This window comes from Lynx canadensis, chromosome X (assembly GCF_007474595.2).
Source record: "Lynx canadensis isolate LIC74 chromosome X, mLynCan4.pri.v2, whole genome shotgun sequence".
Classification (NCBI taxonomy): Eukaryota; Metazoa; Chordata; class Mammalia; order Carnivora; family Felidae; genus Lynx; species Lynx canadensis.
The window spans coordinates 83,696,396-83,715,384 of NC_044321.2; the positions used below are offsets into that span (position 1 = coordinate 83,696,396).

Genomic DNA, 18,989 nt, shown 5'->3' on the forward strand with positions numbered 1-18,989 from the left:
GGAGAGGGCGTGCAGGCGGGGAAGGCCGCCAGGGGCGACTAGCAAACCGTTATAGTCCTTCAGCACCTCCCTTGGCCAGTGGCCCCCCTAGCCCGCCTCCCCGCCGCGCGGCTGCCCACCTGGCGACGTGACGCTGCACCAATCCTCTTCGAGCTGCTCCCGGGGGTGGGGGGGCCCTCCTTGTACCGCCCCCCTCCCCACCCTGAAAGAGGCGCACCCTGCCGGGGCAGACACTGCGCTCTCGCCCGCAGAGCACCCCTCTAAACTTCTTGGTCTCCAGGACGGACGCTCAGGCGCTTCCCTCGCCTTGGCCAAACTTGCTTTCCCGCCTCTCAAATTCGACTTCCTTGCACTCCAAACTCTTTTCCCTCCAGTTTCCCCTCCTCTGTCTCCCAAGCCACAAACCCCGGTCCCCAATTCTCTCCCCCCCCCACGCACTCTCCCTTCTTCTCTCCCTTTTCAACTTCTTGTCCGATTCCACCTCAGGCTCCAAGCGTTCCTAACTCAGTCGCCCGCTTTCCTTCGGCTCGAAGCCATGGCGGGACCTGGGGGTTGGAGGGACAAGGAAGTAACGGATCTGGGCCACTTGCCGGTGAGTAGAGGACGCCCATCGCCTACGAAGTGCTCTCTTCTTCGGGCTCTGAGCACTGGGGTAGGAGACGGACTTGGGCAAGTCGGGCTAGGACAGAAGTTCGACGGGACTACGAGTGCGGAAAGAGACCCCGGAGTTGCCTTGTGGAAAAGGCGCTCCCCCGCCAGACTCCCGGCCGCGCCAAATTCACGAAAAGGCAAAGCGACGGGGGTGGGGAAGAGAGAAGAGGTGGCAGTGCGGTGGTGCGGCCCTGAAATACGGGACATTTTCTAAATGTGGCCCGTTTTGTCTAGTGGTGCTCGGGTACCTGTACTTCCAGAACTCTAGGAGAGGCCAAAAAGCAAGACGATGCTTGGCTTCCTGAGAGCACTCTTCCCTGTCACCCCGCCGCTCTGTCGTTTGCTTCTTTTGCCAAAGCAGATGCCCACTCGAGGAATGACCTTTACTTCTAGGTGACAGGGGGCTAGAAAATTAAATCTTTGGAGGCTCATTTCTCTCACTTTATAATGGCGCTTTCTAAAACCTTATTCTGCCAGGGCACTGTTCTCGATTTAGTATTGCAGGAGCGAAAGCACTCGACGCCGCTTGGGGAAGAAGTGAATTCTGCACACCCCAGTTTAAAAAAGAAAATATTGTGCTCACTAGCTATCCAGATATAGATTTTTCTCAGGGTTTTCGTTTGTGAATTCTCTTTTTTCCAAATGCCCGGCTTTCCTCCAGAGTTGTAATTGATTGGCGAGCTATTATCGCTGTCGTTATTAGTAGAGTTATTATTTTAGCAGTGCCGTTTATTTCATTGGCATCTGGTCTCTGACAGATATTGGATTCCACCCAACTCCGTTTTTTAAGTTCCCTTTTTAGATTGGCATTTCACTCGCACCCTCTCTTGAATGCAAAGGGCCCCTGGACTCTCTGAAAGGGAATAAGCATGCACCATGCTGGAATGATCACCAGGCAACTGTAGTTCAGGGCAGTGGCCTTCGTGCTTTGGGAAAAGCTAAATATTAACCTTGAGGTTATAGGACTATTCAGAGTCGCAGTGCTTTAATTTTATACATATTTGCCATTTAAAGATTGTCTTCTTAATGAGGGCAGACACTTGTCCCCATAAAAAAAATGGGGCATTCCCCAAGCCTCACCTATATAATTTTATACTAGAATGGTGTAGAGGAGGTGGTGATGCACATGGGTAACATTTTAGCAAATTGTCTTCAGTCTTAAAGAAAGGAACTTCAATATTGACATGTTGAGTTGCAAATATTAACATTATGGTTATTGATACAGCTTTATAAAATAAATTCACAAAATGTTTAGAAGTTAAATCTTTTTTTACCCTGCATACATGAAATTTCTGGCATGTGGAGGCCTCAATTGGTGGTTTCCTTTCTGAACAGAATTTTCATATTTTGACTAGATTTACTCTGAAGTAAAAGTGTAAAATCAATGAATAAAATGTTACCGTCCTCCAACATTCCTTATATATGGTGGGAGAAAGAGGGAACAAAAGCAAACTACGGCAAATATGTGAAACCACAAATAAGTAAACTGAAATAAACCCTTTTTTTTCCTAAAATTGACTGAAGAGTGGAATTGGTAAGACGTCATAGAAATGATATAGTAGGGAATTCCAAACCCGGGGGGAGGGGGGGAAGGGTTTTATTGGTACAAAAAAATGGGGGAAATGGCCCAGACTAACTGACCCCATCATGGCCCTTGGGCATAAGAACTTGGTGAGAGCTGAGGAGATAAGGAGAAAGGCTATAATCTTTACATTGCAGTTCAGTGCAATATTAGTTTTCTGGGATTTGGTCGGGGTGTGGAGGGGAGAAAGATGAGGCTGGTTTTTAATGTAGGAATAGGGGAAACAAAACCTAAGGGCATTGATGCTTAATTTCATTTTATAGACTTCGTGAAAGTGTTGTAAAGTCGTCAGCTTCTAACAATTTTTAAATTTTTATTATACAAGATCCATTTTATCTCATTGTGGAGGTCATCACCATAGCAAATTATGCATATTTAAGCAAATTATGCCCAATTCTCCCCTCTCCCAAACAGCCAGGTCTAAACCCTAAGAAATCTAGAAGAAGAGTAGCACTCCCTTCAGAATTTCCTTACCGTCAAATTTCTAGAGATGCAAAACATTCACTATTGCTTTGGTCACAGAGGTATATTCTTAATGATTTGATATTTCTTTGCATTTGACTTATTTCCTGAGGAAGTAGAAGTAAAAGTAAATGAAGAAATCAAAAGACATCTAGATTAGCTTTTTGGAAGTTTGCACCTTGATAAAAAGTAGATGATAAAGCAAAGAAACCTGCATATGGTGGGATCTCTTCTGATAATTAGCCTCAATGTAATTATCCTCATAGTATATTAAGGTCAGAAGGTTGGCATCAATCAACACCAAATATACCAATTTGACAATAGCCACATAATAAGGGGAGATTCGGACCTTGGTATATCACACTGAGCAAGAGATAATCTTGCAGATTTTAAAATTATTAAATATGGGTCTAGATTAAGATTGATATATTATGTCCTTTGTAGAGCTGGCCAGCTAAATGACCATAAGGCAAGGACCCTTGAGAGAGGTCAGGCTTGCTGTGCAAACTTGGATTTAAAGAAAGCGGTAGAAGCTTATTTGGTATTTTTTTAATTAGATATTATTTTTACACCTAAAATAGTAAGCAAGAGTGAAAGCTATGGAAGCAGGAGAGGAGGGGAAGGAATTGTATAACCTTTTTTGCATAATACACTAAAGTTAGAGACATAAAGAGACCCAACATAGTAATCAGAGAATGACAGGTCAGCTATATTTAATAGGTTGCTGTAATTTTTCTTTCTGATTTACCACTGAATAAATATTTCCTATAGATGACAAAACAAAAAAGAAAGTACAGAGATTTGTGGTTTGTGCTTACTTTTGAAAACACAATTGCAAAGCCTTGTGTGTGTGTGTGTGTGTGTGTGCACGCATATGTATGTATTATTTTCACCTTGCCTGCAAGCAATACCTGGATCTCCTCTCTCTCTCTCTCTCTATATATATATATATATATATATACACATATATATATAGGCATACAAGGAGAAAAAATTAAGATGTATATATATATGTATATATACATGTACACGTATACATGGATACATGTATATGTATATATGCATGTATATATACATATGTATATATATACATATATATATATATACACATATATACATCTTAATTATTTCTCCTTGTATGCCCATGTCACTCAATCCTTGGGACTGGAAACTATTTCTTCATCTCCAAATCTGGCACGTCTTTCACTATGATAGTCCCCTTTGCCTTCTGTGCCCAGTATGGTAATGACACTTCTCATGGCTGTGGCCTTGGTATTTGACACTGCCATGTGTAGTCCTAATCTATATTGGGGTCAGGAGTAGACAGGCCTGGAGGACAGTAGTGGCAGAGGTGATCTGAAATAGCACATGATCCAAAAACTATATTTGAATTATATTAGGTTTATATTTAAATATAACTGTCAGCTTTCCCAGTCTTCCACCACCCAGACCAAGCCTGTCTTTCACACTGAGTCCTGAGAACTTTCCTACTTTACAAGAACCTTAGCCCCCTGTTTTGAAGCAGTTTTACCTTCTAGTCCACAAATATTGAAACATTCAGCATGTCTTCCATTATGTATTTCAGAGCATCACCTCAGTATGACACTGTATTTCAATCTGTTTTCTCAGTCTCCCCACCGGCCCCCGCCACTTTCTAGAGCAGTTTATATTACTGCACAAGAATAATGCACAAGAATCATTTGGGGGGATCTTGGGACCCATCCCCAGAAATTCTGATTTCATAATTCGATGGTAAGGATAAGGAATCTATATTTTTTTTTTAATTTTTGGGACAGAGAGAGACAGAGCATGAACGGGGGAGGGGCAGAGAGAGAGGGAGACACAGAATCGGAAACAGGCTCCAGGCTCCGAGCCATCAGCCCAGAGCCCGACGCGGGGCTCGAACTCACGGACCGCGAGATCGTGACCTGGCTGAAGTCGGACGCTTAACTGACTGCGCCACCCAGGCGCCCCAAGGAATCTATATTTTAAACATGATTCCCCAAGTCTATACAGTCCATAGTTTGAGAAACATTGGTCTTGAGGAAGAGGTTTTCCTTTCTAAATGTTCCATTTGGATTGTGAAGCCCATTCCTCTATCTCTGTAACTCTCTCTGGCACTTGCTGTGCTACATATGTAATTTTCAGGTTTTCTCTTCATAAACTTTTCATAAAATCTCTACTTCTAATATTTAAAACAAAAGAAGAAAAGTCTCTGCTAGTCCTTCTAGGTGCTGTGCAATCTTTTCCCTTTCTTTAGCTGTCTAATGGCTTGTGTTCCCTAGTTTTGTTTTGTTTTTTTTTTTTTACTACCCTGAATCTAAAGCTCTTTACTATTCATACTGACCACTTATCAGTTCCCTTTTGTTCTTAATTTCTGCTATATTTGTTTCTGTTGATCAGCCTCTGCTTTCGAGCCTCCTCCATGACCAGTGAACACTGCCTTCTAGTGGCTCTTTTTCTTCCTGTTACCCCCAACTCCCGATCCTTAATAAAATTATCCATCAAGGTGCTAATTCTGCCCCCTCTCCTGGAATTCAGACGACAGAAACAACTCCTGAAAATGTGGGGTTTCAGGTAGCAACCAGACCAAGACCTTTAAATTGCCGGAGATATTTTAGATACATAGAAAATATAACAAAGTGTAAAGGATTTGCCTAGTATTTTATGGTTCAAAAATATTTTAAGACTAGAATTTTCATAATTTCTTTTGAGAAAAGCTTTTACAAACTCTAGAGTTTCTTTTTGAGTGACAATTTTTTAACCAAAAAGAACACCAATGCATATTAAACCATCAAATAATTCCCAAATTATTGTAGCAATCATAGATACAAAGACCTTCTTCTGCTGGTTCCCTTTTCTCAGAGTGGCAGGGCAGAGAAGAGGACCAAGTAATTATGGAGATCCCTCTGATGTTGACTTTTTAATGTCATAGATACCAATAAAAAGGTTCTCTTTCAATGTTTACTTCCTCGGGAGCCTGGAATAGACTTTCTGTACCATTCAGTGGAAAATCTAATATAAGAAATTGAGTAATGGTACCCTCCTAATTAGCATACTTTCTCACCTCTTTTTTCCCCCAGTTTGATAATTATTTAGTCTTGAAAGATACTATAGTGGAGATGGGAAACAGAAATATTACATGAAATTAAGTAAAAAAGTACTCTTAGTATAGATGAATACTAAGTTGAGCTGCTTTTAAGAACAGAAGAAAGAGTTTTATAACATTCTTTTTAAAAATATGAGCATGAGGGGGAGCCTGGGTGGCTCAGCTGGTTAATCTTCAGAGTTCGGCTCAGGTCATGATCTCGTGGTTTCGCAGTTTGTGAATTGGAGCCCCACATTGGGCTCTGTGCTGACAGCTCAGAGCCTGGAGACTGCTTCAAATTCTGTGTCTCCCTCTCCCTCTGCCTCTCCCCCACTTGTGCTCTCTCTCTCTCTCTCAAAAATAAACATTAAAATCTTTTTTTTAAATATGAGCATGAGGAGAATTAAAATGTTTTGGTCATTTATGAGCAGAAAACATTTCCAAACAACATGAATACAGATAAAATAGGACCCCCAAGAATTCCACAGGTATTTTATTATCCTAATCCATTTCTTTGCTTTTTTTGAATAATTATATACCTGAGTTCAAATATGAGTATAAATAATACATTTATTATGCTTTTGAAGGCTAGAAAAAAGCTTAAAGATATTTAGGACTTTTGTGCTCAAAGATTCAGAAGTAAAGTTTTTCAGGTAATACAGTAATTCTCTAATATGTGGTATTTTTCCAGCTAAAATGTATCTTTAACTATAACAAAGAATGGATTGCCAACAGGAAACAACTAACACATTTGATTCATTTGACAGATGGCCAGAGGTTGTTCCTCCAGAATTAATAATGTCTAATATAAATCCCTCAGTAATATCCTTCAGAGAAATATGCTAATGTGATGAAGTCTTTAAGCCAAACCTTCACAACTCCTTTGTTGGCTATCTTATTTTCCCATTAAACTTTCAATGAGTTATAACAACAATGACATGCTGAATATCAAGGCCACTATAACAATCTATTTTTACTTCTCTTAAATTCACAAAATTATCATTTTAAATAACTTATATTTTCATTGAGAGTATGTTACCTGTACTATTTGGTTATAATAATAGAGTGCATATTGTGACATTGATTTTGATGATGACTTTAAGAAAGTAGGCTGCTGTTTTCTCTAACAATGGTCATATCAAATCCAATCAGGATTTTAGAGCATTATAACCTGTTTTTTTACTATATAATTTTAAAGCTAGGAAATCACCTAACATAAAACCTTCATTTTATATATGTGAAAACTGAGTCCCAGAAAGAGTAAATATCTTACTCAGAGTCCTATAGTTAATTAACGGCAGAGCTGGGGCTAAAACTCCAGTATCCTGACTCTGTCCAGTTGAATACTTATTGACTGAAGTAATCCTAGAACTGTGTCAATTTCCTATGACACTATTGATAGATTACACAAATATCATGACAGTTTTAAGAAGTCCATTGTTGCAGTCATAATACATTGCATATCCTCAATAATTCTTCCGTTTAGTTCGCATTTGTCACAATGATAAAAATGTTTTCTAACAGGGTTAAGCAAAGTTTGTGTTTATAAAATGTGCTTTCTATATAAAGCATGTGAATGTCTAAGGATTTGCCAGCGATCCTACCACTTTGTGTATAAACTGGTGTCTACTCATACCTCATTTAGGTTTTGCTAATATAGCAAATTAAGCTGCTAGAATAAAAGTTTAAGTAGTGATAAAATTTAAGAAACCATGTTTTGTAGTGAACAAGAAAAGGATATCCATAGTAAAGTTAAGGAAGCAATGTTTAAGAATGAATATGGAAATCTTAGGAATCTGTCCATAAACATGTTTATTTTGTCTTCTATGATGCCACATTCAGGATTAAGACACAGAAAATGTCAGCAGGGAACGTGTGCCATAAAAAGATATTCAGCTGATGCAAAAATTAGCTTAAAAATAAAGAACACCCCCTCAACTGTCTAGTTAAAAAAAAAACTGCTCTTAATACCATGCTCTTATTTTGCTATTCATCTATATTTTTTAGTCTGATTCTATTGACTTAGCCTTATTCAAGGAGCCATACATATTCTTTCTGGGTGTAGCACTAAAGATTATTTATTTACTTATTTACTTTATTGAAGTATAATTAACATATAGTATTATATTAGTTTCAGATGTGCAATACAATGATTCAACAATTCTATACATTACTCAGTGCTCATCACAATCAATTTTATCTATTTCGCCCATTGGCCTGCCCCCCCCCCATACCTCCCCTGTGACAACCATCAGTTTGTTCTCTGTATTTAAGTCTGGTTTTTTGTTTGCCTCTTTTTTTCCTTTGTTCATTTGTTTTGTTTCCAAAGTTCCACATGTGAGTAATATCATATGGTATTTTTCTTTCTCTGACTTATTTCACTTAGGATGATACACTCTGGATTGATTCATGTTGTTGCAAATAGCAAGATCTCATTCTTTTTCATGGCTGAGTAATATACTATTGTATATATACCACATTTTGTGTTATTCATATTTAGAGGTGATATTCTTTCCCAAGAATTACTATTACGTAAATAAACTACCCAGAATTTGTATCCAATTTCTACTCATCGTTGCTGTGTGCTAAACTTTATGCCTAACACACAGAAAATGAATATTAAAAGAGTATGTCAACTGAAGGTAGATAAATTTATTTCTATTTTAATAATTTCTCTAATTGCATTAGGAATATACTTCAACTAGACATAATTGTATGCATTTTACAGGTTTGTGATAATTCATTATACAACTGCTTAAGGTTCATGTCATTGTTTCTTTTCTATAAATGATTATACTCTGTCCAGGAAAATTGTGACATGTTTATTCTTTTGGTAAATGACACCATGTTCTTCCCATGGAAATTCTAAGGGAGCAAGGAAGATTGGAAATACAATTCTAGATTGTTGAATACTTGTCTATTTTTCCAAGAAGATTGATATATTTTGTTCTACATTTTTGCAGGATCCAACTGGGATATTCTCACTGGATAAAACCATTGGCCTTGGTACTTATGGCAGGATCTATCTGGTAAGTGGAGTTAGATTCTGTATTGGTTATTCATTTTCTATAACAACAATGATTGCAAGTCAAAGCCCTACACTGCAAAGCAAATAATGACAAAAGCATTTCACTTTGAGAGATGAATCAAATTAAGATAGCTCAGTGATATCTGTGAGAATTATTACAAAAGAAATGGATTGAAAATCTACAGTGAATGAACCTACCAACCAAAGGTCTAAAAATTATTAGCATACCATTAATAAAATCAACAGAAAAAATAATTAATTCAAATAAGAAGTACCCAAATAAAAATATCATTTGTTTTATGTTATACATCCATACCATTCTAATTACTCACATTCAACTTTTAAACTGAATGTTACGAAAACAAACATTTCCACAGCATTCTACATCATACTGTGTGTCTGTATGTGCACATGTGTGTAACAGAGTTAGCCAAATAATCTAACAAGAAAAACTCTGCATTTATTTAATGATTATTTATCAAGCACAAAGTATGTGCCAGGCACTGTAATAGTCCCTGTAGATAAAGTGATTTAAGGGTTGGGAGAGGACATTTTTACATATTTAAGCACACAAATAACTGTTTATTTGCAATTATATTCCTTGTGTGGTTGTTGAGGATGATGTTGATGCATTTTAGGTAAAGGCAGGGACACTGTTAAGGGCTGGCTTGGAGGGGGGCTTACTTTAATGGTCCCATCACCTTGATCAGGTGCCCTTCCCTCACTAACATGGGAAATAGGCATTTTCTCAGTCTTTTGTGAAGTTCTGTACAAATGTAGTAGCGTTCCTTTTCCCTAGGCCTTTCCCTCAAAAACCAAATCACTATCACTAGGCTGATCCTTATTGTAGACTGACCACAGGTCCTCTACATATGGATTATATAGAGGTGTCCTGGTATAGGTCCAGTGGAAGAGGCTTCATTGTAGTTCAGACAGGGTTGCCCTCTGCTTGCCAAGCCTGGTACCTTTAGGCTACATCTTCCTAGAAGGAGATTTTTTAAAAAATTCATGTACCCAAGTTGGGATAGGGAAGATCTTTAAAATTTGCACAAAAGTACCTATAGCATTGAAGTTGAGTAGTAGAAGTAGCATTGTAGAAGTTTCCTAAAAGCAGAAGGTACCGTGGTGAATAAAGGGTAAATATTGGCAAATGCCAATAATTGTGACAAAAGTTTTTTCAAGCCATTTTGACTTTACCTATTAATGGAATCAATAAGGTATAGACAGTGATGTGATACAAACACAAGTATGTTGTTTGTGTCACTTCACTTGCATCTCAGACTGATTGATTAGTTAACAATTGTGTGATCTAGGTGAATTTTGCCACCATATGCATAGACACATACACCTATATGCGTGGAAGTTCTTCTTCACCTCTTTACGGCATATTTATAATCTTCATGATTCCATGCTCATTTTAATTCTTGAAGGGTATGTATGTATGTATGTGTGTGTATGTGTGTAAGTGTGTGTAAGTGTATGCATGTGTTTAAATATGTGTGTATATTTGTTTTTATTTGAAAGAATAAAGCTCTCTCCACCACCAGATTTTGGGAATAAAAACATCAGTCATATAAGGTAAAAGGCAAAGGTAAGGTTAGATAACACACAAAGATGGTTTCTCATCATCAGTCATCAGAACTGTGATGCCATATAAAGAAGAAAAGTCGAGGGTAAAAGGTGAGTTGTACATGGTAATTCCCTCTCTCTTTTTTTTTCTCAAACTATGGTTTATTGAGATGTAGTTTGAATTTGGTAAAATTTGCCCTTTTAAGTATACAATTCTAAGAGTTTGGACTAATACATTTCATCATGTAACTACCACCAGAATCAAGATTTTTCCAACATACATCTTAAAATACACAGTATACCTTTAAGTAATATTCTTCAAGTAACACTTCACTATGTGGTGTCCCAGCTTGTATAGTATGGTTATAGTTGTTACACATTTTTCTTTTTTTAAATTTTTAATGTTTATTTTTATTTTTGAGAGAGACAGAGCATGAGTGGGGGAAGGACAGAGAGATAGAGGGAGACACAGAATCTGAAACAGGCTCCAGGCTCTGAGCTGTCATCACAGAGCCTGACGCGGAGCTCAAACTCAGGAACTGCAAGATCATGACCTAGGTCAAAGTTGGACGCTCAGCCAACTGAGGCACCCAGGCACCCCATATTTTTCTTTTACGTGTGATATAAACCCACAATACTACTTCTCTGTTTCCCATACTCAATACTATTACTTTTTATTTAGTTACCTTTTAGAGCAATTAAAATGAAGAAAATATTTTTATTCATTTGAGCTATTTCTGGAATGTTAATTTCTTTGGAAAAATCCAAGTTTCTATTCTTAAGCATGAAGAATTTTCTATAATGTTTCTTATAGTGTAAGTCTTCTGGTAATGAATTATCTGCCTTTATTTATGTGAAAATCCCTCATTTCTTCATTTTTGAAATATATTTTCATTGGATATAGAATGTTATGTTGACAATTTTTCTTTCAGCAGTTTAACGATAATCAGTCTATTGTCTTCTGGCTTTCATAATTTCTGAAGTGTGTCATTTCTATCTTTGCTTCTTTGTATTTTTCTTCTTGCTGATTTTAAGACTTTTCTCTTTAACTTTTTCAGTGGTTTAAATATGAAATGTAGGGGGGGCGCCTGGGGGGCGCAGTCGGTTAAGCGTCCGACTTCAGCCAGGTCACGATCTCGCAGTCCGTGAGTTCGAGCCCCGTGTCAGGCTCTGGGCTGATGGCTCAGAGCCTGGAGCCTGTTTCCGATTCTGTGACTCCCTCTCTCTCTGCCCCTCCCCCGTTCATGCTCTGTCTCTCTCTGTCCCAAAAATAAATAAACGTTGAAAAAAAAATAAAAATAAATAAATATGAAATGTAGGGTTTTTTTGTTTTGTGTGTGTGTGTAAGCTTGTGTGTCTTCAGTGGACTATCATCCTTGGGGTTCTCTGAACTTCTTGAACATGTAATTTGACGTATTGTAATTACCCCAATTGTAATTTGGGGGAAATTCCTGACCTTTATCTCTTCAAATATTTTTATTTTGCTTTCTTCTGTTTCTTCTCCTTGTGGAAAACCAATTTTATATTTGTTAGGCCATTTGATATTAACATACAGCTCTTGGATGCTCTATTTTGTTTCTTATGTGTGTTTGTATGTGTTCATGTTTATTTGCTCTTATTCTCTTTTCTCTTTGTGTAGCACTTTGGATCATTTTTTTTTTTTCCTATCTTCAGTTTCACTTCTTACTTTCTCAACTTTTTTGAATCAACTGATAAGACTATCAAAGGCATTTTTTATTTCTTTTACTGTTTTTCATTTCTAGCATTTTCACTTGACTTTTTTATAGTTGACATCTTTGCTGAAATCTCCATTTGTTCATGCATGTTTTCCATATGTTTCATTAAAACATTTCACATATTAATTATAGTTATGTTAAATTTTCTGTCCACACTTTGAATATCCAAGTCATCTCTAAGGATGGTATATTGATTACTTTGTCTCTTGAGAGTGAACTGTGTTTGTTTGTTTGTTTGTTTCTCAAAATGTTTGTTTGAATGCCACACATCATATGTAGAATAGTAGAGATTGAAATAAATAGTAATTATGCCTTGAAATGGGCACGCTTGTTCTTCTAAGTCATTAATATGGGAGGTTGAGTCAGTCTTTTAAGATGGGCTATATTTGGGTTATGTTGTTGCTATGGTTACCCTCAGTTCACCGCCAGCTTCAAGTTCTACTGTTACTTTGTGCTTACATGGTGGTAGGGTTCTCAGTATTCCTGTGATACCCTCAGCTTTAGACCTTCCTTGTGCATCTGTGTCTCAAAGAGATTCTCTTTTCATGCTCCTGTGCTTCCCCTAATGTATGCTGGCACTGCTTCTTATTAAGTGCTTGTTAGCCTGACGGTGTGGGACAGGGAGGAGTTCTCTGCTTTTTTAAATTTTGCCTCAGCCTTAGACAGATCCTATGCCTCCGGATTATGGGAGTAGTTTTTTTTTTTTTTTTAGCTATTCTTTCCCTGTGCTAGTCGTAGCATACTTCTTAATGGTCTGAGCTCAGGACTAAATCCTGACCAGAAGTAGAGAAATTATTATTATTATTATTTTACATTTCCCCCAGCTTCAATGGGTTTTCATTTATATACCCTGGGGGGAACAGAGTTTGCTGCCCTTCCCCTGAAGTTTAAGGCTCTTATTCCTAAAGGAGAAAGGAGTTGGACATGGTTTCATGTTTTTCCTACTGCAGTGGCTTCTGCTCTCTCCCAGGTCAGTACCATACATAAATCCATGGAGAAAAGCCTGTGAGTGTGTATAAATTCCTCTTATATCTATGGCTCCCGAGGGTATTGTACTCTCATGCTAGCCCATACTTGGCCTTTAGCAGTTCATTAAAAATTTAGCTGAATTCTTTATACCACCTTCTGTGGTGACGTTGCATGTCCCCTGCAGCCACAGGTGAGCCAGTGCTAACATTCCATCTCTCCTTGAATCATCTTTCATCAAACTTCAGGCTAGTTGGTTTCCTTAAATCTTGTCTCTAGGCTCAATAAAAGTTATGATTTTCCAGGATATTCAGCTTTTTCTTCTTGCTAAGGTGGGGGTGTCACTCTTTCCTGCTTTCCACATTCTTATCAGGAGCCAGAAGTCCATGTCAATTCCTTTAACTGAATCTGCATGAAACATCTACCATATGCTAAATCCTGTACATATTTTATATGTACCTATTCAGATCCAGAGATAGAAAAAAATTTTTCACCATCATATCTTCAAAGCAGAAACCTCGATGTTACAGAAAGTAGATGATTACACATGGTTTACTTACATTAGACGGATTTTCCTTTGTCACTCATTGATGTGACCTCTTTTTTTCTATCTCAAATTAATTTCCTTCTGAAAAAGTCTTGGGATGGTGTTACTGTAAACTAATACCTCCTTCATGGAATATAATCTTGAGTATGTAGGAAACTCTTTTAAAAGGTTCATACACTTTATGCCAATAATCTCACTTTTGGAAATCAATGATAAACACCAAAAATGGATAAAAAGCATAAATATTTATTTTAGCAGAAAGATAGCATATGTAGTGAAAATGGGGCCTGCTTTGGAACCAGGCAGACCTGATTCAGTGCTTGTTTGGCCATTAATTAGCAATGACCTTGAGCAAGTCACTTAACCTCTGAGTATACATTTCCTTATTTATAAAATGGAGCTAATAATACCTAACTTCCAAGATATAATTTAGAAACAACACATATAAAGTGCTTGGCACATAGTACATATCTTTTAAAGGTAGCTATTGACATTATTGTTACTGTTTCTATTATTCGTGAAAAGAAAAATTCAGCAAAAGCCTAAATAGTAAAAAATAAGATGAAGTAAATATCTACTCAGTCAATATATCATGGCTCTTAAAAGTAATGTTTATGAAGATATACACCAGCATAGAACTATCTTTAGTATGTGAAGCAAAGTATTCCATATTATATATACACCATGATTACAGCTATGTTAAAAAAAACATGCACGTGAAAAATGGTAAATTAAATGGCTAGAATAGGATCCTGGGAAGATGGCGGCGTAGGAGGACGCTGGGCTCACAGCGCATCCTGCTGATCAATTAGATTCCACCTACACCTGCCTAAATAACCCAGAAAACTGCCAGAAGAGTGGCAGAACGGAGTCTCCAGAGCCAAGCGCAGACGAGAGGCCCACGGAAGAGGGTAGGAAGGGCGGAGAGGCGGTGCGCGCTGTACGGACTGGCAGGAGGGAGCCGGGTCGGACGGGCGGCCTGCCGGCCAAGCAGAGCCCCCAAGTCTGGCTTGCAAAAGCGGAGGGGCCCAACGGAGTGTGTTCCGACAGCAAGCTGGACTTAGCATCTGGAAGGTCATAACATAACAGCTCTGCTCAGAGAACGGGAGGGCTGGAGGACAATGGGAGGGAGAGTTGTTGAGCCCCGGACAACAGAGCTCAGCTTGGCGGGGAACAAAGGCGCTCGCCAGCACCATCTTCCTCGCCCATCCCCCAGCCAAAATCCCAAAGGGAACCAGTTCCTGCTAGGGAACTTGCTTGCACCCCGCAAACACCCAAAGTTGTGCTTCTGCAGATACATCCCTCCAGCAGGTCTGACTCCCTCCCGGTGCTGTAGGGCCCCTCCCGAAGCGGATCTCTGAAGGAAAAGTGAGCTGAGCCTGCCCCTCCCACCCCGTGCACCTTGCCTATCCACCCCGTGCACCTTGCCTATCCACCCCAGCTAATACGCCAGATCCTCAGCACCATAAGCCTGGCCACCCCACAGTGAATCCTGCCCCTAGGAGAGGGGAAGAGAAGGCACACACCAGTCTGACTGTGGCCCCAGCAGTGGGCTGGGGGCAGACATCAGGTCTGACTGCGGCCCCGCCCACCAACACAAGTTATTCAAGACAGCACAGGGGAAGTTCCCTGCAGTCCCCCACCACCCCAGGGACTATCCAAAATGACGAAACAGAAGAATTCCCCTCAGAAAAACGTCCAGGAAATAACAACAGCTAACGAACTGATCAAAAAGGATTTAAACAATATAACAGTAAATTTAGAATAATAGTCATAAAATTAATCGCTGGGCTTGAAAACAGTATAAAGGACCGCAGAGAATCTCTTGCTACAGAGATCAAGGGACTAAGGGACAGCCAGGAGGAGCTAAAAAATGCTATCAACGAGATGCAAAATTAAATAGAGACACTACGGCTCGGATTGAAGAGGCAGAGGAGAGAATAGGTGAACTAGAACATAAAATTATGGAAAAAGAAGAAGCTGAGAAAAAGAGAGATAAAAAAATCCAGGAGTATGAGGGGAAAATTAGAGAACTAAGTGATGCACTAACGAGAAATAATACACGCATAATTGGTATTCCAGAGGAGGAAGAGAGAGGGAAAGGTGCTGAAGGTGTACTTGAAGAAATAATAGCTGAGAACTTCCCGGATCTGGGGAAGGAAAAAGGCATTGAAATCCAAGAGGCACAGAGAACTCCCTTCAGACGGAACTTGAATCGATCTTCTGCACGACATATCATAGTGAAACTGGCAAAATACAAGGATAAAGAGAAAATTCTAAAAGCAGTTAGAGATAAATGTGCTCTAACATATAAAGGGAGACCTATAAGACTCGTGACCGATCTCTCTACTGAAACTTGGCAGTCCAGAAAGGAATGGCAGGAGATCTTCAATGTGATGAACTGAAAAAATATGCAGCCGAGAATCCTTTATCCAGCAAGTCTGTCATTTAGAATAGAAGGAGAGATAAAGGTCTTCCCAAACAAACAAAAACTGAAGGAATTCCGTCATCACCAAACCAGCCCTACAAGAGATCCTAAGGGAATCCATCTGATGCATCCATCAGAATGGATAAAAAAACAAGACCCATCTATTTGCTGTCTACAAGAGACTCATTTTAGACCTGAGGACACCTTCAGATTGAGAGTGAGGGGATGGAGAACTATTTATCATGCCATTGGAAGTCAAAAGAAAGCTGGAGTAGCCATACTTATATCAGACATACTAGACTTTAAATTACAGGCTGTAACAAGAGATGAAGAAGGGCATTATATAATAATCACAGGGTCTATCCAGCAGGAAGAGCTAACAATTATAAATGTCTATGCGCCGAATACAGGAGCCCCCAAATATATAAAACAATTACTCACAAACATAAGCAACCTTATTGATAAGAATGTGGTAATTGCAGGGGACTTTAACACTCCACTTACAGAAATGGATAGATCATCTAGACACACGGTCAATAAAGAAACAAGGGCCCTGAATGATACATTGGATCAGATGGACTTGACAGATATATTTAGAATTCTGCATGCCAAAGCAACAGAATATACTTTCTTCTCGAGTGCACTTGGAACATTCTCCAAGATAGATCACGTACTGGGTCACAAAACAGCCCTTCATAAGTATACAAGAATTGAAATCATACCATGCATACTTTCAGACCACAATGCTATGAAGCTTGAAATCAAGCACAGGAAAAAGTCTGGAAAACCTCCAAAAGCATGGAGGTTAAAGAACACCGCTACTAAAGAATGAATGGGTCAACCAGGCAATTAGAGAAAAAAATTAAAAATATATGGAAACAAACAAAAATGAAAATACAACAATCCAAACGCTTTGGGATGCAGTGAAGGCGGTCCTGAGAGGAAAATACATTGCAATCCAGGCCTATCTCAAGAAACAAGAAAAATCCCAAATACAAAATCTAACAGCACACCTAAAGGAAATAGAAGCAGAACAGCAAAGACAGCCTAAATCCAGCAGAAGAAGAGAAATAATAAAGATCAGAGCAGAAATAAACAATATAGAATCTAAAAAAACTGGAGAGCAGATCAACAAAACCAAGAGTTGTTTTTTTGAAAAAATTAACAAAATTGACAAACCTCTAGCCAGGCTTCTCAAAAAGAAAAGGGAGATGACCCAAATAGATAAAATCATGAATGCAAATGGGATTATTACAACCAATCCCTCAGAGATACAAACAATTATCAGGGAATACTATGAAGAATTATATGCCAACAAATTGGACAACCTGGAAGAAATGGACAAATTCCTAAACACCCACACTCTTCCAAAACTCAATCAGGAGGAAATAGAAAGCTTGAATAGACCCATAACCAGCGAAGAAATGGAATCGGTTATCAAAAATCTCCCAACAAATAAGAGTCCAGGACCAGATGGCTTCCCAGGGGAGGTCTACCGGACCTCTGCTTTAAAGCAGATATAATACCTATCCTTCTCAAGCTATTCCAAAAAATAGAAAGGGAAGGAAAACTTCCAGACTCATTCTAGGAAGCCAGTATTACTTTGATTCCTAAACCAGACAGAGACCCAGTAAAAAAAGAGAACTACAGGCCAATATCCCTGATGAATATGGATGCAAAAATTCTCAATAAGATACTAGCAAATCGAATTCAACAGCATATAAAAAGAATTATTCACCACGATCAAGTGGGATTCATTCCTGGGATGCAGGGCTGGTTCAACATTCACAAATCAATCAACGTGATACATCACATTAATAAAAGAAAAGAGAAGAACCATATGATCCTGTCAATCGATGCAGAAAAGGCCTTTGACAAAATCCAGCACCCTTTCTTAATAAAAACCCTTGAGAAAGTCGGGGTAGAAGGAACATACTTAAAGATCATAAAAGCCATTTATGAAAAGCCCACAGCTAACATCATCCTCAACGGGGAAAAACTGAGAGCTTTTTCCCTGAGATCAGGAACACGACAGGGATGTCCACTCTCACCGCTGTTGTTTAACATAGTGTTGGAAGTTCTAGCATCAGCAATCAGACAACAAAAGGAAATCAAAGGCATCAAAATTGGCAAAGATGAAGTTAAGCTTTCACTTTTTGCAGATGACATGATATTGTACATGGAAAATCCGATAGACTCCACCAGAAGTCTGCTAGAACTGATACGTGAATTTAGCAAAGTTGCAGGATACAAAATCAATGTACAGAAATCAGTTGTATTCTTATACACTAATAATGAAGCAACAGAGAGACAAATAAAGAAACTGATCCCATTCACAATTGCACCAAGAAGCATAAAATACCTAGGAATAAATCTAACCAAAGATGTAAAGGATCTGTATGCTGAAAACTATAGAAAGCTTATGAAGGAAATTGAGGTAGATATAAAGAAATGGAAAAACATTCCATGCTCATGGATTGGAAGAATAAATATTGTCAAAATGTCAATACTACCCAAAGCTATCTACACGTTCAATGCAATCCCAATCAAAATTGCACCAGCATTCTTCTCGAAACTAGAACAAGCAATCCTAAAATTCATATGGAACCACAAAAGGCCTCGAATAGCCAAAGTAATTTTGAAAAAGAAGGCCAAAGCAGGAGGCATCACAATCCCAGACTTTAGCCTCTACTACAAAGCTGTCATCATCAAGACAGCATGGTATTGGCACAAAAACAGACACACAGACCACTGGAATAGAATAGAAACCCCAGAACTAGACCCACAGACGTATGGCCAACTAATCTTTGACAAAGCAGGAAAGAATATCCAATGGAAAAAAGACAGTCTCTTTAACAAATGGTGCTGGGAGAACTGGACAGCAACATGCAGAAGGTTGAAACTAGACCACTTTCTCACACCATTCACAAAA

The 18,989-nt window shown here is 38.7% G+C and overlaps 1 protein-coding gene across 1 annotated transcript in view; it reads left to right on the plus strand.

Annotated features, from left to right (window-relative positions):
• Positions 1-535: 535 nt before the first annotated feature.
• NRK (Nik related kinase) overlaps positions 536-18,989 on the plus strand; it is a 147,855-nt gene continuing 129,401 nt past the window's right edge. Inside the window, exons 1-2 of the mRNA XM_030305595.1 lie at positions 536-592; positions 8,747-8,812. Of these exons, the coding sequence (XP_030161455.1) occupies positions 536-592; positions 8,747-8,812 (123 nt within the window). The remainder of the gene's footprint in view (positions 593-8,746; positions 8,813-18,989) is intronic.